Source organism: Mixophyes fleayi, chromosome 8 (assembly GCF_038048845.1).
Source record: "Mixophyes fleayi isolate aMixFle1 chromosome 8, aMixFle1.hap1, whole genome shotgun sequence".
NCBI classification, from domain to species: domain Eukaryota; kingdom Metazoa; phylum Chordata; class Amphibia; order Anura; family Limnodynastidae; genus Mixophyes; species Mixophyes fleayi.
The window spans coordinates 83,773,754-83,795,110 of NC_134409.1; the positions used below are offsets into that span (position 1 = coordinate 83,773,754).

Below are 21,357 nucleotides of genomic sequence, written 5' to 3' on the forward strand. Positions count from 1 at the left end.
AACTGCACCTGCTAAGGAAAGGTAGCACTGCAGTAAAATATTTTCCTAGGAGTGAGTGGAAATTTGAAGCACTACAATATATAATTTTTTTTTTATTTTATTTTTAATGGGGCATTCCGTTGTCACGGGTGAGACAGAGGTTTTCTTATCAAAAGAGGCTCTCATATTATGAATTATATTTCCATTATAGTAGCTTACATACAGTGTGCATGGTATAAAATATGTATCCCCCTGTGAAACAGGGGGATGCATATTTTATAGGAGTGCAAGGTTGTTTATGTTTATTAAAGATATTCATATTACAAGATAGTGTAATTTTTATTGATTACTATTTATGCCATTATATGAGAATACTTTAAAGTATCAAACTATTAATAAAGGGTTGTATATTAACTTATGTTATTGGAATTACGTGATCATTAGAGATTTTCTCAGCGCTCTGCAGTGTATGTGTATTTATTTTTGTTTTACGATCTGATGAGTCATGGCATGAGCTGCAGGGATATCTGTGTGATACGTATATTTTTTAATATTTTATTTTTGGTCTGCTAGCGCCGTAGGCAATTCCTTAGGGAATCTTGTTGTTGACAAATAATTCTCAGTAACATCCATTTTATGTAAAACAAAATAGTGCACTTCTATTGCTATATAATAATTTAATTTAACATGTTAATCTTATTACAAATATTACTGTTTTGAGTACATTCTTTTTGTTTTTACAATCCACTTTTAACCCTGTTCAAACTATTAAAGTAATTCTATCGTTTTCAAATAAGCATTGCCCAAGCGATTGTATTGTATTTCTAACGCTCAAAGTGATTTATTTTAGCAGATGTAAATAGTCAACAGTTCAATACATTATTATATAATGATACAGTACAGTACAGCCAATACCAAAAGATAGATACATACATACCGCTGCGCTGCGATTCGCACTGCGCTCCCACGGGTACCGGTGGACAGTAATTCACCTTTGAATACTGTGGTCAGAGTAGACTGAGGCTAGTGGGGGTGCAGCTATGATTATATATACATTCAGTAACATACATAGTAACATAGTACATAGTAACATAGTTGATGAGGTTGAAAAAAGACACCAGTCCATCAAGTTCAACCTATTTTGGATCTCCTGCGATCCTGCACTTATATTTGAAATTAATCCAGAGTAGGCAACCGCCCATCTGTTTCAATTTTGAAAATCCCCCCAGACTCAATAGTGCAATCCAATTTTTACCCTATATCCACTACTATCCTTTATTTTAAATTAACGGTTGTATCCCTGGATACACCTTTCCGCTAAAAATTTGTCTAACCCTTTCTTAAACATATCTATTGAATCTGCCATCACAACCTTCCCTGGCAATGAATTCCATATCTTGACTGCCCTTACTGTAAAGAACCCCTTCCTTTGCTGGTTGTGAAATTTCCTCTCCTCTAACCTTAGGGGATGACCACGAGTCCTGTGTATGGTCCTTGGGGTAAAAAGTTCCCATGAAAGCTCTCTGTATTGACCCTTAATGTATTTGTACATAGTAATCATATCTCCCCTTAGGCGCCTCTTTTCTAAAGTAAACATGCCTAAACTGGCTAACCTTTCCTCATAACTTAATGACTCCATACCCTTTATCAATTTTGTCGCCCTTCTCTGAACCCTTTCTAGTTCCAAATTATCTTTTTTATAGAGTGGTGCCCAGAACTGTACTGCATATTCAAGATGAGGTCTTACCAATGATTTATACAGTGGCAAAATTACACTGTCTTCCCTTGCATCTATGCCCCTTTTTATGCATGCCAATACTTTGTTTGCCCTTGCAGCTGCTGCTTGACATTGAGCACTATTGCTAAGTCTACTGTCTACGAGCACTCCCAAATCTTTTTCCATTATAGATTCTCCCAAATTAATTCCATTTAATTTATAGATTGCGTTCTTGTTTTTGATCCCTGAATGCATAACCTTACATTTATCTGTGTTAAACCTCATATTCCATTTAGCCGCCCAATCCTCCAGTTTATTTAAGTCCCTCTGTAGAGAAGCTACATCTTGCTCTGATTTTATTACCTTACAGAGTTTAGCGTCATCTGCAAAAATAGAAGCTTTACTCTCTAAACCATCACCAAGGTCATTAATAAATATATTAAAAAGGAGTGGTCCCAGCACGGAACCTTGAGGAACTCCACTTAAGACCTTTGACCAATTAGAAAATGTTCCATTTATCACAACTCTCTGTTCCCTATTCTCTAACCAGTTTTCGATCCAAGTACAAATTTTGATTTCTAGACCCAGTTCCCTTATTTTGTAAACCAACCTCTTGTGTGGCACTGTATCAAAGGCCTTTGCAAAATCTAAGTAGACCACATCTACTGTCCTGCCCATGTCTAAGTTCCCACTAACTTCCTCGTAGAAATTAATTAGATTAGTTTGACATGACCTATCCCTCACAAATCCATGTTGATTCCCACTAATAATTTTATTGCGTACCAAGTAATCCTGAATACTGTCCCTTAAAATACCTTCCAGCAGTTTCCCCACTATTGATGTCAGGCTTACAGGTCTATAATTCTCTGGTTGTGATCTCGTCCCCTTTTTAAACAACGGCACCACATCTGCTATTCGCCAATCCCTTGGTACTGAGCCTGATGAGATTGAATCTCTGAAAATTAAGAATAGCGGTCTAGCTATTTCCGAGTTTAATTCCATAAGGACCCTTGGGTGTATGCCATCTGGACCTGGAGCTTTATTTATCTTAATATTCTTCAGTCGCCTTTGGACTTCTTCCTCTGACAACCAAGTATTAATTAATGGCATGGTTTCATTTCCATTTTTATGTATTACTCCTGCCATTTGTTCCTCTCTGGTAAATACTGAAGAAAAGAACGTGTTTAATATCTCTGCTTTTTCCTTAGTATCATTTATCAATTCACCCATCTCACTTCTTAGTGGTCCTATATTATCTTTTTTAATCCTTTTGCCATTTATATACTTAAAAAACTTTTTGGGGTTTGTCTTACTTTCTTTTGCAACGTGCCTTTCATTTTCTAATTTAGCCAATCTAATTTCCTTTTTGCATGTTTTATTACATTCCTTGTACCTATGGAAGGACTCCTCTGACCCTTCAGACTTAAACAATTTAAATGCACGCTTCTTCCTTTGCATTTCTTCCCTTACCTTTTTATTTAGCCACATTGGTTTAGACTTAATTCTTTTACATTTATTTCCCATAGGAATGAACTTATACGTGTATGTTTCCAACAACATTTTAAAGACAGCCCACATTTCTTCCGTATTTTTTCCTTCAAAGGCTTTGTCCCAGTCTATGCTCTTTATAGACTCCTTTAGCATATTAAAATTTGCCTTTTTAAAGTTTAAAGTCCTAGTTGATCCCTTATACTGTTGTTTCTGGAAACTAATTTCAAATGAGACCATATTATGATCACTGTTTCCCAAGTGCTCCTTTACTTGAATATTTGATATTACGTCTACATTGTTTGTTATTACTAGGTCCAGTATAGTCCGCTTCCTAGTTGGTTCCTCAACTAATTGGGACATGTAATGGTCTTTTAGCGTGCTCAGAAACCTATTTCCCCTAGCTGTACCGCAGGTCTCAGTACTCCAATCAATGTCCGGATAATTAAAATCCCCCATAATTAAAATTTGACCTAGTTGTGTAGCCTTTTCAATTTGCTGTAGAAGTTGGGCTTCCTCAATCGTACTAATATCTGGCGGTTTATAGCATATCCCTATCAGAAACTTCTCTGAACTTTTTCCTCCGCTGGATATTTCCACCCACAATGCCTCTATATTATCACCAATATTCTCGTATATAACTTCCTGAATACTTGGTTTTAATTCTGGCTTAATATAAAGACATACTCCTCCTCCCCTTTTATTTACCCTATCCCTCCTGAAGAGAGAATAGCCTTCCAAGTTAACTGCCCAGTCATGTGTATCATCCCACCAGGTCTCAGTAATACCTATATCATACTGCTCATTTATTGCTACTAGTTCTAACTCCCCCATTTTACCTGTCAGGCTTCTTGCATTTGCAAGCATACACTTAAGTCTATTGCCTCCCTTAGGTATTTCTTTTTGCTTTAAAAAGGGCCGCTCCTTATCGGCTATGCTTCCCTTTCCCCCCTCTCCACCCCCTTTACTCTTGTTAAATTCCTCCTTACTACTCTCAATGTCTATCCCATAAATACTTGCTTGCCCCTCCCCCCCGGAGCCTAGTTTAAAATCTCCTCCAACCTTCTAACCATCCTCTCCCCTAGCACTGCAGCCCCCTCCTCATTCAGGTGCAATCCATCACGACAATAAAGATGGCAACTGACCGAGAAATCAGCCCAGTGCTCTAAGAATCCAAAACCCTCCTTCCTACACCAATCTTTTAGCCACGCATTAACCTCCCTAATCTCCTGCTGCCTCCCTGGACTAGCGCGTGGCACAGGTAGTATTTCCGAAAATACTACCTTGGATGTCCTTGCCTTAAGTTTGCGACCTATGTCCCTGAAATCATTCTTTAGGACACCCCTTCTTCCTCTAACTCGGTCATTGGTGCCAACATGCACCAAAACCGCTGGGTCATTCCCAGCCCCTCCCAACAATCTGTCCACCCGATCCGCAATATGCCGAGCCCGAGCACCCGGGAGACAACACACTGTTCGGCATGCACGGTCCCGGTAACAGATTGCCCTATCTACCTTCCTAATAATTGAATCCCCTACCACCACAATCTGCCTGGGTCCCTGAGTAACTATGGTCCCCTCTTTGCTGGAGAGACCATTCGCCTGGTTGCTAGAGGAAGCAGTGTCATCCAACTCTACCAATTCTGAACTGCCTTCCACAGTATCTTCATCCAATCTGGCAAATCTGCTGGGATTGCCTAGCTCAGAACTGGCCTGCCTCTTCCTCCCTCTGCTACCCCTAGTAACTGTTACCCAGCTGCCTACCTGTGCATCCTCCTCTGTCTCTGCTCCACCCTGCTCAGATAACGCATCAACGGTGAGCTGTAAACTCTGCTCCAGGTTGGCAATGTCTCTCAATGTTGCAATGGTCTGCTTTAGATCAGTTACCTGGGCTTCCAAAGAGACCAATTGCTCACATTTCTCACAGAGGTATAAACCTTGGAACACTTGCTCCAAGTGTGCATACATATGACAAGATATGCATTGAGTGAGATCATCAAGCCTGCTACTACTCATCTTATTATGGCTAACCTAACTTCTTATAGCCTACAGTCAACTTGAGAGTACTAACCTTTGCTAGCCACTTACCAGATTAAACCCCTTCCTGGATTCAACTCCACACTTTAAACAAAAACAGCACTTGAAATCAAAAAAGCAGTGAAATCACAAGCTCAACAGAGTGAACAATAGAGATGACGTGGCTTGCTTCTATAGGTCCAGACTTCAGGTGGGTTCAGGGTAAACAGGTCATAGGCTAGTTCAAACTAAAGAATCCAAAGGTGGGGGTCATCTCTCCAGGGGATGGGCTCCTTTCTTCCCGCCACGACTCCAGTTACAACCAGTCCATTAGCATTTCATAGGTAAAAATCCCAAGCGCTGTCTATTTATTCAGATTTTTTCCTTGTTGGAGTGGGGTGCTGCCCTGGAGGGTCTAAATGCTCTCTCTCACATTTATGGATGATGCAAATTATAAAGTTTTTCCTCAGAGCTCCACCACTTAGAAAAAAAGAGGACCTAACACACATCGGGTAAATCTATTGTTTATTGCTATACACACTTGTATATCTCTGGCCAGAGTATCTATAAACTATGTTCTACTGTGACCTGGTTAAGATCTCTGGTGTACGTTGCTGCAGTTAAAACATTCCTGATCATAAAATATTCAAGTCTTTATAAAACCATATTTTCACTCTCCGTCAATAGTCAATCCAATGTACTATTTCCATCATTAGATGTGTTATAATGGATAGGCTTACGATTGTTGGTTTGAATCCAGCGAGTCCTCGTTACTTTATTCCAATGCCTGCAGCGAGAGCTCCGGCTGTGCTTTCTCCTGCAACAGGACTTAGTTGGCGCATGCACGTGTTGTTGTGTTCAGTCCGGCGGGGAACTCAGATGTAATTTGATAGTTCCGCTTTTGTGCTGGAAATAATGTGTTCCTAGTTGTACGGTCTCACATAAGTCCTTCCTTACTTTGGATGATGTTGTCAGTTTCGAAGATGTTATATCCAACGCGTTTCCCCTCATACAATGAGGCTTCCTCAGGGATAATTGTGAATCATTAGCATTTCATAGTCAGCATCATTATTAAAGGTTTATTCCCTAATAACAATAACTAGAGTATGCAATGTGCTATCTCTTCGCCGAATGAACCGGACAGCTGCTGATGAATGGGGGTTTAATATGATACTAGACATGACACCTTTCCTATAACCTGAACCTTAAAGAACACTGAAGTGTACATCTAATCATATTATATAAACTAATAATAAACTAAATACTATCTGCCCATAAATTACTGTGTAACGGAACCAATATGAATTATATAAATAACTAAATGTTGTAATGCGAGTGTGTACGTGCGGATTTTACCTTGCGATCGCCGTATGCCACGTGTAGCGTGGCATACTGAATGCAATTGACCAATAAAACATCAACAAATATACTTTCGTTCATCCAATTATACGACTTCGACAAAACACATCTACCATAGCAGGAAACTAATAAAAAATACCACCTAACTCTTTTAAGATCTGGTGTAATTAACACTGCAGGAATCTGATCAAAATTAATATAATTTTTCTTTGTTTGAACAGTTTATTCCCCCCCCTCCCCCCAACAACCTTCAAAAACATTATTTTCACTGAACAGTCATCTTCACAGGAGCTCTGTGCAATGCCAACATATCTGTAGTAAGCAGTCTTTCTGGAAGACATTTTGAACTTTACCAGCATAAGTGTCCTTCTGTTACATGGCTGTGTTTGAATAACTTCCAGTCGGGAGGTACGATCATCGGGACTGTCAGGTTCAGAATCAGAGTACACTTGGGAGATTCACAGTTTGAAAACTTTGAACCTTTTTTTGCACAGACTGAAAAGTTTGCCCAACAATCAAAGTCAGTCTGTCATGGCCCTGCAGATAGTGATTGTACGCCATCAATATAAATTACAGCTTTCCATCTTTGACCTATCATTTCCTTGTTTTCTTCAGAAGGTATACAGAACTCTCAACCTGAAATCTGCACTGTTTTACTTGGCTCCATACAGCACATTTTACTACAGCTACTATCCCATAAACCACCCCTTTGCCATGAGATGTGGCAAAGAAGTACCATTGTCCCTCCACACAGAAGTCCTCTTTCATAAAACAAAGATCGATATTGTAAATCTATTCTTAAATTGGGGTTCTGCTTCTCCATCAGAAAATATCTTGTTTAGTAAATGAATCTAATTTTTCATTGAAGGTACAATTTTTTTCAGCTAGGCAAATACAGCATACTTGTTGTGGGCAAGACAACCACTGACCATTGCAAAGGGATGTTTTTCTTCCCTTAAAAGCCATGCACAAGCAGTAAATATAGTGACCAGATTGTGGTTCCAATCCACTGACTGTATTGCATCTTGGGTCATTGCAGAGAAATTTGCCACAAAATCAATTTGGAGTACAGCCTCGCCTTTCTTTAGATTTTCAATCATGTCAGTGAATGTTTGAGACCGAATTCTTTTAACATAAAAATGATTTTTGAATGGAAGCAATTGAAGTTAACTCAGCAATACCATCTTCAAGTGAGCCTTCAGTCTCAACTAGTTTGGGGCAACAATCAATTTCTTTCCATTGCTTTCAGCTAATGTTCCTATGTGTCTACACCATCAGAAATTAATGTTTGGAGATCTGTATTTACCTGTCATGCATTCTTCATTTGTAGGATCACACAAATAAATTCAAAACCATTATCTCACTACAAAAATTTAGTATGGTTTGTGTCACGGGCACTCTTTTTTTTTGCAAGTTAAATATTATATATAAACTTGTCTTTTCAAGCAAATCCTCAGATGAATCTTGAAGTAAACACTTATTGAGACTCACTAACATTATAAATAGCTGATGCATATGTAATAATGGCAACTTTAGAAACAAAACTTCTTCAGTAGACAGCTACAAACATATGTATTTCTACCATGATTTAAGACAATAAATGTTGCTGCAAAATTATTTTTCATTTATGCAATATTAAATTTGAGGAATTAACAAAATAATTAAAAAGTGAACCTTGATAATGATTCTGAAAAAACAATGGTCAGGTTCATCTTCTTATGGAATGCCCCAATGAGAAACTACAAGAGCAATTATATGTGTACAATTTAGCCTACGTAAATGAAAGTGATTTTTCTGTACTGTGCATCTTGTCTGTGTGATGGACTTCACATCACTTAGGGCTAGTTCACATGGGTTTATTTCTGCTCCATGCCACACACAACAGAAACTTAAGTGTATAGAAATCATTATCTCTGCAATAGATTTGGAGGAATGTACCACTGAGTTAACAGGTGCATGTGACTTTTTTTTCCGGTATAATGCGTTCTGTACAGACCACATATGAGGAAAGAGCACAAAGAATATTACACTGGGATATGCGTGCCAATTTGCTCCTTCCAGTGGTTGAGCCACTGCATGTGGAATGTAAAGGATCAAACACTGAACTACATTATGTGCAGGAGTCTCAACTTTATAAAATCAACATCCATAGCTAAATATTGCAGATACATTTGTTATAAATCTTTAACACCTTTTACAACTACTAAATGCATTTGATATATTGGCTTCTTGACATTCAAAAAAGCAAGAGATGCAATAATGTAAAAAAAATATAATGCGAGAGTCAAATTTAAGTATACAGCAATCAGAAAGCAATTAATGTTGAATTATGCAATACTGGAATTCTTAGCAGTTTCTTTTATCAAAATATAATTCTATTGATGTATTGAGTCATAGAACAATGAGCATAACTATATTTAACAGAGTTACTCAGTAGCATTAATTTATTATACAGTTACCTATGAATCTCAGCAATATGTCCACAGATATTGAAAGGTCTCATTTACCAGTATTTAATGTACAAAATTGCACGACAACGGTCGTAAATTAGACATTAACCAATTAAATCCTAAACAGTGTTTAACAGAATTCCTCATAAGTGCTCAAAGATTTCAATTAGGCTAGTAACATGTTGAGAAAAATGTGTGCTTATATTTATTTATAATATTGTTATGTTATATTATAATAACGTAGCCAAAGTGCAGTAGCATCAAATGAGGAATGAGTAGTGGGACCTCAATAGCATCAAAATTGAATAGGAGGAACATCCAGCTAAGTTAAGTAGTATGTTAGAGACATCTCTGAATATCACTTTTTGTGACCCTGGGTAAGGTGTTACTGTAATTATCATATTGAGGACATTTTGTGCTCATTTTTCTCTAGTAAGAGTTGTCTCTAAGCAATTCATTTGAAAAAACATGAAATAAATTTTTCCTATAGAGGTATTAATGACTCTTCTTGATTGGCCACAATTGCAAGATTGCTTTTCAGGTCTGAACCCTTACAACCAACAATAAAGTCCCCCTTCCAAGACCTTGGGGCAATATTTCCAGAATTACACATAACTTACATATAATCCCCAGCAAACTTTTTGATTTGGAACAAAAGTTTGTTTGCTTTTTTAAATTTTATTTGCAAGAGGACCCACATTATGTTTGTGAACCTATTTATTATTGTTCAGTTTTAGATTATATACTAGAATTTAACTACTATATTTTCTACAAATATATTTAAGGGTAAATAAAGTACAGAAGATGGAATATGGAAACTATACTATGATAAGTTTAATTAGTGTACTTGCCAGTACAGAACAAGCCTGCATATTGAGACTTCTGGGGAACAATGTTTTGGGTTTTGAAATAATGAATATTACACATATGTGAATATCATTTTCTGCACACTGTCAACAAAACGTTCCCTTTTTTCCTTCAAAACAAGTTTAAAGATAGGGTGAAAGCAACCTCTAAACAGGGTGCTGTCTATATTTATATTTACAACATAACTACTTGCTTTCTCGTGGGTTTTAGAGAAGAGAGTTTTAATGGACATTTATGGCACGGTCAGGGAAGTCCTACACTACAAAAAGCTACATACTGCTGTCACCTTGGGGTCACCTTGAACATTGCAGAGAATAGAAGACAGCTTATTAACACTGGAAAGCCACAGGCACAATGCATTTAACATCTTTCTATAAGCAACTGTCAGATGCCCGTTGCCATGGAGACATGAGTCGGGTCACCTATATGTAAAGGACATCCAGACCTTATAGTAACAGAAACAACACAGCGGCTCCATATACCGCAACACAACCAACACATTTCGCGTTCTTCGTTAAGGCCTAAACTCTCTCACTGCCGCATAACATGATATGGAATGTCACCCGCTATCTGCCCGCTCACCTGTAACCGGCCTGCTAGGACACAGTAAGGCGCCATTTTGTTCACTGACAAAGATGAGGTCACATGAACGTGATGTCACAGCCATAGCTCTTATACAGAGTGGAGAATGGGTGGAGAGGATGACGACAAGTGGGAGGAGAGAAAGAAGGACCTGTCAGATAAATGACACGGGATAACACACAGAAAGTATACTAAAATATATGAAATAAACTAATACTATATACTGAACTACACTGTAAGGTCATTTTATTTGTAGGAAATTTAATACAACTTTTGTTTGTATTTTTCTATTCCGCAACATACGCGCAACTCCCTGCAAGTATGTCCATGAGTGACTTTACCACATGAAGGTGACCACACGTGCCCTTGTGTCGCAGCCAGGGGTCAGCAGCTCACTGTACAGCATGCTTGGCAAGTGTCACACATTTCCATGGACAGTCCCCGTTTTTTAAGATTTGACTATGCCTATATTTAAAAATTGACCTACTAATTACTACATTTACTACATTTGAAGGCTGAAGTTAGCTTCTTATTCGCGCTCCAGCTTCTTATTTAGAAAACGTTATTTTTAAAGGATTAAATCAAGTTGATCCACTGATTTCACCTTAGATTAACACTAAAGGTGGTCCTGATCACAAATTGCAATAGTTTTTAGTCTGGCCCAACACAGGTTATTGCATGAAAACAGGTGGCACTGTCAGGGAAACCCACCTCTGCCTGCGCCTCTGTTTTGTCAGGAAACCTCTCCTGACTACCTTTACCAGTCACAAACTGCAATATGCACACTCATGACTTGGAAGTTTACTAAAGTTACAGCTCTAACTGATCCCGTCCCCATCACAGGCACAGACTTCCACAAATCTCCTTGTGACAGGATGGGCCGCCCTATGCCACCCTGTCTGTTGTTGCTGGGACCCGGCTGCGCTTACTTTGCCACCATTCCCTTTCATTATCCTAAATGCGCCCTCTCACCGCAGTAGGAGGGGCTTACAAGTGCTGCCACCACTGGACATCCAGAACTGGACTTCTGGATAACTGATGCTGCTAATGTACCCCATTACTGGTGCACCTGGGCTGGTACTCCTGACCTCTTCCTATAGAACAGTGTTGCTGTGGATGGAGTTCCCCTGGCCTGTCGCACTGGTCAGGGGGCAGAAATCTGTGATATCCTAACACTTGCTGGGATTTCCTGGATCTTGTTTCAGACACAGAGAAAATCTAACAGCAGTCTAATTAAATCTTCCCATGCCTTCACGTGCTAGACTCTCACACATCAAAATGTCTAGTTAACATGGGTCCTTTCTTCCAACAGTTGCAGAATACACATTTCCTCCAAAGAAAAGAATTCCTCAAGAATAGTTGCAAAACCCCAAATAAGGCATTTCCTTACACCAAGATACACAAAAGACTTCCTAAACAAAGGCTTATTATATCAGATATATAAATCAGAAATAATGCTTTTCCTGTAGCACGGTTAAAACAGAAAAAAATGAATTTTCTCCCCTGGTCTCAGAAATAAAGATTTCCTATACCAAAATATACACAATATAAAAAATAAGTGCATTTGCAATTATATAAATAAGCGCTCCATACTATTTCCTTTAAATAAATTTATGCCATAAATTACTTATAAGTGAACCAGTCACACTTCTCAACTGCCGTAATCTATGTATAAGGCCCGTAGAATGCCTATGACTTAATTACTCAATTGTGTACACTCTGCTCTCTAGTAGCTAAAAAAAAGTTAACACTTCCCACACTGATATTTAAAGGGTTAACACAGACAGGCAATCGACCTCTTCTAAACATTGTGACAAGTAGATTGACATATTGATTGGTGATTCTATATAGCCAAATATACTCCATTTTGTATGTTAAGTTTAAAAGATACATTTTATGCTTAGAATATATTCTATAAAATATGTAACAGCTTTTACAAAAGAAATACCTGACATTTACAAAAATGACATGGTGTTGATTATAGAGGAAGTACGTTTTCACACCTAGGACCTGCGGTTAAGCCATTTCTTAGAATTTAGCAGGGTAGATGGAGGTGTCTCTATCTACCTATATAGCTTGCGGGGGCTAATGTCTGGGGCTGATGTTTGTGACGATTTACGCATTATAGGCAGTGCAATAATATAACAGCTAAAATATAAATGTAATTGTACTTTGTGGAATAAACCAGAACTCTTTTTGATTACGCCTGGCTAAGATGTATTCAAATTAATTTCCCCAGCTAGCTGTCAATTCATAAGTTACAATATTAGTTACTAAGACTCAAGGATAGGCTATTGATGATATCCTCAAAGGATCAAGGGTGGGATTTCACTTCTAACATTTCTTGGTGCCGAAAAAAAAACCGGGAGGCCAAGTGATTGGATTGAAGAACAAGGACGGTTCTGACTGGGAATATCAACGACGTCTATAACCGCGGTAAGTAACATATTGATTAGCCATTTTCGCCAATTGTTACTTGACGTGTCTTTAGATTCCTGTCAGACATTTAGTTTTTCTTTCAAATCCAAGCGCCTCCTTGTCTCAGTATAAGAGTAAAAGTGACTAAGATTATCTGTATTTACTGTTGTCATATATTATTGATGAATTGATAAGGAAAAACAATTGTTATTCAATAGTCAAATTGTATGGTCAACTATATTACAAAGATAATATTATATAAATGACTGAAGCCTTTAATATTTTAGAGGATGCCTTTATAAACAAGGAAAATACATACGGTTGTAATTGTTGTGTAGGAAGTTTAAAAGGGTTTGTACATGGTAGAACTGCCGCTTTATTTTATTTTGTAACAAAATCAGTGAAAGAACCTTTTGGATTTAAAAAACTGATTGTCATAGAAGGAGGGTTTGGGGAAAAAACAAAACTACTATTTCAGCCATTTTGACAACTGGATATCACAGGTCAGTAAACCTCAGAGAAGGAAAAAGTCTCCATCAAATAATTAACGAACCAGAGCCAGACAGATTCTTTTCTCCCTATTCAATTCACTACACAGAGTTAGTGGACCACCTGATTGACGCATGTGAAGCAGAGCTAATATAACGTTCTGCGACAGTTATATGGATTTATAACTAAAAGTAATTAGAGGATAAAAATTGTTGTGACCCATTCACTTCAATAATTAATACATAACAGAAGTGTTGATTGCCTATAACAAAACTCTTTTTAAAGGAATAGGGAAAGTATTAATAAATTGAGAAAGGATAGAATGGGAGCCTCTAATGGCAAGGGTGGACGCACCCTTGTCGAAATAGTCAAGGAAAAGGTTGGTCCACATGCAGTGAAGGGAATAGGAAAGATACTTAAAAGAGGAGGATTTCCCCAGAAGGAGAATTTAATTCTACAAAATGGAAAGACTTTAGAAAATGTAACTTTGACTGGTTAAAAAGAAAAAATAAAGGAGATTTAGTTCACATTTGGGTAATGGCTAGTGAGAAGTGGGAAGAGGAACTTAGAATGAAAAAACAGGACGAAGAAGCAAACCAAATGACTGTCTGTCTAGCCACATCCTCAATCACTAATGATTATAGACCCCCTCCGTATCAATAGGCAGTTACTGTTGACCAGCCAAATGACCCACCAGCTGTGCCTCCGTTACCCAGATATCCAATCATAATGACATGTCCAAAATGCACAAGTCAAACGGACCAAGAAGGAAAATGCCCCGCATGCCCTATAAACCCTCCCACGTATGTTAACCAGACTAGAAGATTATAACCCAAAAGGATTAAAGGAAGAAACAAGGGCAGAAACCCGGAGAAAAGACAACCCCACAGATATAACAACAGCGGGGATACAAACCATGTTTTATGCACAAGATAATACAGGCACCCTTCAAATGTATCCAGTACGTACATTTTCCTATGCCAACCCCCGCGGAGGGCAATTGGTGGATGCGAACGACCCAGGGGTATTTCATTCACAATTCCTGACAAGAGAACAACACACACCCTTTTCAGTTATGGAAGTCAATGCAATCTTGAAAGACTGTCCAGACCCCTACAAATCCCCTGGCCAGTTTGGGACTTATATGCAAACTATGTGTACCTTACATGCTGCTGCTTGGCTAGATATGTCACAACTCTGTAAAAACAAACTTACACTGGGAGACCTGAGAGCCATTGAGAACATGGGAATACATGCTGTAACCGAGTATCATGGGAAAATTGTTGCGGTAAACGATAATGAAAAGAAGACAGAAAACAGTGGAGTCCAATTCGTTAATCGGCTACGCAGATGGTGTCATGAAAGAAATGAAAGACACCCTGAAGATGTGGGTCCGCAGGGAGACAGACCCTTTAGAGACTACTACTATAAGATAGTCACCCAGATACGTAACAAAGGGATGGACCCTGAAGCTGCGGTTGGACTACGAATGGTCAAGAAAACAGCACTAGAGGGCATGCGACCACTGATAAAACAAAAACTAATGATGAGTACTCCAGCCTACAAGACCACACCTGTGGATCAGTTTATGGAAATAGTGGAAGCCCTTGAAGATCAAGAAAAGGAAAGAAAAGCAGCCAAACCTAAACAAGTGTATGTGGTGACCGAAACAAAGAAAAAGTATACACCACGAGAAGAAACAAGAAGATTCGTAAGTCCAATCTCTGGACAGTGTTTTTGGTGCCAGAAAACTGGTCACATGAAGAGAGACTGTCGACAATATAAAAAGTGGCAAGAGAAGAAAAATGGGGACCCATCTACCCCCAAGATACACAGCTACTGCAGTACATAGATGACCTATTAATTGCCACCACTTCTAAACAGAAATGTGAAGAAGAAACTATATTGCTTCTCAAGTTTTTAGCAGAAGAAGATTGTAGGGTATCCCAAAGTAAACTACAATATGTCAAGGAAAAGGTCATCTTTTTGGGACATTGCATCTCACAAGGAACAAGACATCTTACAATGGAAAGAATAAGGGCAATACTAGAAGCTCCTTTCCCAAAGACTTTGAAAGAAAAAGGGGCATTTCTGGGCCTGACATCATACGTGAGGGATTGGATACTGGGGGCATCAGCCCTAATGCAGCACTTGTATGATGCTATCAAGAAAACGTCAGGTAATACCCCAGAAGGACTACAAGCACAACAGGAAGCAGTGGACAAGATTAAGGAAACTGTGTGTTCAGCCCCAGCACTAGGACTACCGGTTTTTGACAAATCCTTCACGCTGTTTTGCCATGAGAAAAAGGGACATGCTATGGGGGTACTTACAGAAGAACACATTAAAAAACAAAGACCAGTTGCATATTACTCCACAACATTAGATGGAGTCATGAAGAGTTCTCCATCCTGCATAAGGTCAGTGGCGGCTGCGGCAACATTGAAGGATAAATGCGCTGATGTAGTACTGGATCATGCATTGACAATCCAGGTACCCCATGCAGTAACTGAAATACTGCAGCAAGCATCTACAAGGCACCTCAGCACTGCCAGACTCACTAAGTATGAAGTAGCCTTATTATCTGCAAGCAACGTCACCATCAAGAGATGCACAGTACTGAACCCTGCCACTCTATTGCCAACCGAAGATGAAGATGAACCGGACGGTTCAAAAGGAGGGAAGGAAGGAAGCGAAAAAGGGGAACAACATAAAGCACCTCACGATTGTATATCAATGATGGAACAAGAAATAAAACCAGACTGGGAGATAGAAGAGAACCCAATAGCTAATCCAGATTTTTTATTTTTCACGGATGGATCCAGCTATTATGAGAACGGGACTAAACATGCAGGCTATGCAGTGGTTTCCCCAACAGAAGTTATGGAAGCAGAACCTCTCCCAGCAGGAACTTCAGCGCAAGCAGCAGAACTAATGGCACTCATAAGAGCCCTAGAAATGCCTGAAGGACAGACAGTGAACATTTACACAGACTCCCGCTATGCATGGGGAGTGGCACATGACTATGCATCCATCTGGAAGCAAAGAAACTTCCTCACAGCAACTGGAAAACCCTTAAAAAATGGAGAACTGATACAAAGACTGACAAGGGCACTACGCCTACCAAAACATATGGCAGTGATAAACACAAAAGCTCACACAAAAGAAGATACTGAAGAAGTGAGAGGAAATGCGTTTGCAGATAAACAAGCCAAGAAAGCAGCAGTAAGGGAAAAAAGGCCGGGAATTTATGTCCAAAAAGAGAAAATGGAAATTGATGTGGAAATCCTCATAAAATTGCAAAAACAAGCAGAATCAGAACACAAGCTTTGGAAAACGGAGGGAGCACAAGAATCTTGCATAGGTCTATGGAAAAAGGATGGCAAGTGGTGTTTACCAAAAGCACTGTATTCACCAATGGTTCAAATAGCCCATGGACCAGATCACAAGGGAAAAGAACAAATGACAAAGTTAGTTCAAGAATTCTGGATAGCACCAGGATTCTATGTGGCAGCCAAAGCATTCACAGACCAATGCTGGATATGTGCAGAAAATAATCCAGGAAGACGAACCAGGACCAACATGGGACATGTGTCCAACGCATATTTCCCTTTCCAAAGACTGCAAATAGACTATATCCACATACAAAAGTGTGGCACTTACGAGTATGTGTTGTACAGACGTATTCAGCCGGTGGCCGGAGAGTTGGCCAGTGTCCAAGGCTAACGCACTCACCACAGCAAAGAAAATAATGTCAGAAATAGTCTGCAGATATGGGGTACCAGAAGTCATAGAATCAGACAGGGGTAGCCACTTTACAGGAGAAGTAATGCAACATATCATGCAAGATTTAGGCATTTCACAAGCTTTCCATGTACCTTACCGACCGCAAGCTAGTGGCAGGATAGAAAGGCTAAATGGCACTCTCAAGTTGAAAATTCAGAAGGCAATGCAAGAGACAGGGAAAACCTGGGTGGAGTGTTTAGCCCTAGCCCTGTTCGCTGTAAGAACCACACCTGGGAAAGAGACAGGGTATTCCCCATATGAAATATTATTTGGAGAGAAACCCAAGACAGGTTGCTATTTCCCACAAGAATTGCAGCACAAACACGGCAGTATGACAGGATATGTTAAATTGCTTGCCGAACATTTAACTTAAATACATTCTCAAGTTTTGTCTTCTGATAATAGGATTACAGATGTTGAACCACACAGTCTAATGATCGGTGATTGGGTGTACATAAAGAGACACGTGAGAAGTACCCTGGAACCCAGATACGACGGGCCATTCCAGGTGTTACTGACTACCCTCACTTCGGTCAAGGTGTCCGGGAGAGACTCTTGGATACACGCCTCACACTGCAAAAAGACCAAGATAACCATCCAAAGAGGAGAACCATAGATAATGGGAAGTAAAGTTTTGATAATCATTTCCTTCCTTATATTTAGGTCTCTAACACTGTGTGCCCAAAGTAACAAATGTAGAGGAAAGATAGGGGTCGAGGAATGCATATGTGAACGTTGCATCCATAACGGATCCCAATGCACCCATAGTTGCAAAGATCATTACAATAGGCTTGGACACTACGGTTCCCCACTTGTAAGAGAGAATAGGTTGTCTCGAAGGGAGACTAAGCACCCTTGTGATGGACTTCCCCCGGTACTCAAGTGTATTTGTGAGTACTGTGGAGACCCCCCAGAAGAGAGATGTAAAGAGTGGTGTAGGTCACCCCTCGAAAGAAATAATGTAATGATGGGATTACATAGCATGGTCTCTCAAGTGGTTAATGTTACAAATTGTTGGATATGTTCCCCTAACCCAGAGTCAGGGGGGGGAGGCCAATGGACATTTATTCCCATAACCCTAATAGAACTTGCGGTAAGCATAAAACCAAACCTGGGCACAAAGGTCAATTCCCTGAAACAGCTGTCTCTCCAGGAAGAGAGAAAATTTATAACAAATCCTCCAGAAATAGATGCCCAGTTGAGCGGCAGAAATATAGAATTCTGTTTTATGATCACAAATCACACCATTCTGAGGAGAATAACTATGACCAGAGGTAACATGACAACTATCTTCAAGCCACAATACAGGGATTTGGGATATCTTCCATGCAGAAAAGCCCCAATAATCATAGGAAAAGTGGACCATTTCAATATCACACCAGGAGTCCCCTTACCCTATGACATAGAAAAAGACACTTGTCTCCGTCACAATATAGGAGCCTTGGTAACAACTGACATCCCAAGCTGGTTAAACACTACTTACCTTAATTGCAACATAGGATGGTCTTGGACTATTTGACAGCACAAACAGGGGGTTACTGTATGACCCTCTACACCCAGACCGGTAGAATGTGCTGCACATTCATAACTAATGAGGAAGACAATGTTGAGGAAGTAGTCGCAAATCACACTGCAGAAGTACAGGCCATTATGACTAAGTTTGCTACAGAGCACAAAGAACTGCCGTGGTTCTATGGGGGAATAGATTGGTCATGGCTGAATCCCCTGAACTGGTTAAGGGAATTGCTGGTTGGATAATGGGAATATTAGTATGGATCGCAAAAATTGTTGATTGATTCTATTATGCTATATACTCACCAAAGTTTTTATGTGTTGTTTTACATATACCACTAAGAGAGTTAAGAAACGCCTGACAAAGAGAGCAAATAAAGCTAATGAATATGAAAGAAATTATCCAGAACAAGAATATGATGACATCAGAGCGTTGGAAGACAGGGATGAAGAAATCTACTTGGAAAGAGAAAAATATGTTTAGAAATAATGTCAGGCAGGTGCACTATTAACTTTGTTATGCGGGACGGTTATTACCCTCCAGCTGGTCTGTAACAGGACCTATGGGGAAAGGACGCACTTAATCAGGGCATCGCCTGGTCTGATTAACATAGTGAACTAGTGTTTTAGTATATTTGTCTTTTTAAGAATAAAAGTAGGGAGTGTGAAAAGGAGATTGACATATTGATTGGTGATTCTATATAGCCAAATATACTTCATTTTGTATGTTAAGTTTAAAAGATACATTTTATGCTTAGAATATATTCTATAAAATATGTAACAGTTTTTCCAAAAGAAATACCTGACATTTACAAAAATGTCATGATGTTGATAATAGAGGAAGTACGTTTTCACACCTAGGACCTGCGGTTAAGCCATTTCTTAGAATTTAGCAGGGTAGATGGAGGTGTCTCTATCTACCCATATAGCTTGCGGTTAACGGGGGCTGATGTCTGGGGCTGATGTTTATGGCGATTTACACATTATAGGCAGTGCAATAATATAACAGCTAAAATATAAATGTAATTGTACTTTGTGGAATAAACCAGAACTCTTTTTGATTACGCCTGGCTAAGATGTATTCAATTTGATTTCCCCAGCTAGCTGTCAATTCATAAGTTACAATATTAGTTACTGAGACTCAAGGATAGGCTATTGATGATATCCTCACTTAAAGGATCAAAGGTGGGATTTCACCTCTAACAACAGGCAGTGAATTCATTTAGAGCAATAAGGACAGCACTTACTAAATGTTAGATTTAATATGCAAAAAAGTACAATCTTTACAGGTTACAAAATAAGATGACATAACAGACACCAAAACATTAAAAATAAAAAAGACGCAAGGTCTCCTGGCTAGGTAGGCTGGCGGCCTTTAAGATGATGATTTTGCCGAAGCTAATGTATCTGTTCCGTACGTTACCATTGCACTTACCAAAACCTATACTGGACAAGTTACACTCTATCATGTGCTCATACATTTGGAAGAACAAACCTCCATGAATAGCTAGTGTTCATATGTCTTCAACTAGACAAAGAGGTGGCCTAGCTCTCCCAGACCTGGCTAGATATCATATGGCTTGCCTTCTGGCCCAGCTTAGAGACTGGTCTCTCCCCCCCAATACAAAGCCATGGGTAGATTTGGAAAGGGCTCGCAATCCCCATTTCCCCTTGCAGGATCTACTCTGGCTGCCTAGACGGTGGCGCCCTCCTTGTGGGTCCCTGTCCTGGCTAGCCAGTAACTCGTTGAGGGCCTGGGATAAGTTGATTGAGAACTCACCTACCATATCTCTTCCCACTAAGAACCTGTCATTGAGAGCTTTGGCTAAATTGATCCCGGATGTAAATCTGGCCCTGTGGATAGCGAATGGGATGGTAGTCCTAGGATCATTATTTGATGACCAGGGGTTGATGTCTTTCACGCAAATTCAACACCAATTCCATATACCTGCGAGAGATTTTTACAAATATCTACAAATCAGGCATTGGATATCCTCCCTCTCGGGATATAATCTGACCCTACAGGCCCTCCCAGCCCCACTCCTCTCGAAACTTACGAAAGGAAACAATAGAGCTGGGATCACCTTTTGGTACGGAGTCACCTCCCCGGAGCCAACAGCCAAGAGTTCTAGTCAACTCCAGTGGGAATCAGATATCCAGATAACCCTCACAGAGGACCAGTGGCAGGCAGTCTATGTAAATGCTTTTCGCATGTCCAAATGTTTAAACCACACTGAAATGTTCATCAAGCTAGTTAATAGACTTTACCTGACCCCCTCTAGAATTCATAAAATGTGGCCCTCCCAGTCTAAGCTGTGCTGGAGACAATGCTCGTTGGTTGGGGATTTGCTTCATATCTTTTGGACATGCCCGGTTTTGCGCTCTTTCTGGGCTCAGGTATTTGACTTGGCTAAGAGAGTGACCAGATTAGATCTTCCTCAGACCGCCGAGATTGCCCTTCTCCAGGTATATCCGTCTCATGTCCCGAGACAGGCCTGTTATGTGTTTAATCATATACTTATTGCCGCCAGAGCCGCCATAGCCCAGGCATGGAGAGCACCGCTCCCCCCTCTCTGTCAAAGGTAATAACCAAAGTCCAGTATGCGTTTGAAATGGAAACACTAGATGTCCCTTATTCAATGAGACCATCTTCCCCATTGATGAAATGGTTTGAATGGCATGTCTACGTGACTGA

General features: G+C 39.6%; 1 protein-coding gene and 1 long non-coding RNA gene across 2 annotated transcripts in view; one reads left to right on the top strand and one right to left on the bottom strand.

Annotated features, from left to right (window-relative positions):
• The window catches only part of ACO2 (aconitase 2), a 57,561-nt gene extending 46,997 nt beyond the window's left edge, over window positions 1-10,564 (bottom strand). Inside the window, exon 1 of the mRNA XM_075182817.1 lies at window positions 10,458-10,564. Coding sequence (XP_075038918.1) covers window positions 10,458-10,493 — 36 coding nt within the window. The 5' untranslated portion in view covers window positions 10,494-10,564. The remainder of the gene's footprint in view (window positions 1-10,457) is intronic.
• A 1,977-nt stretch (window positions 10,565-12,541) lies between these two features.
• LOC142099398 (uncharacterized) lies at window positions 12,542-19,726 on the top strand. Its single transcript, XR_012678533.1, has 2 exons — window positions 12,542-12,893; window positions 17,556-19,726. It is a non-coding gene; the product is annotated as an uncharacterized LOC142099398 (long non-coding RNA).
• Window positions 19,727-21,357: the final 1,631 nt, after the last annotated feature.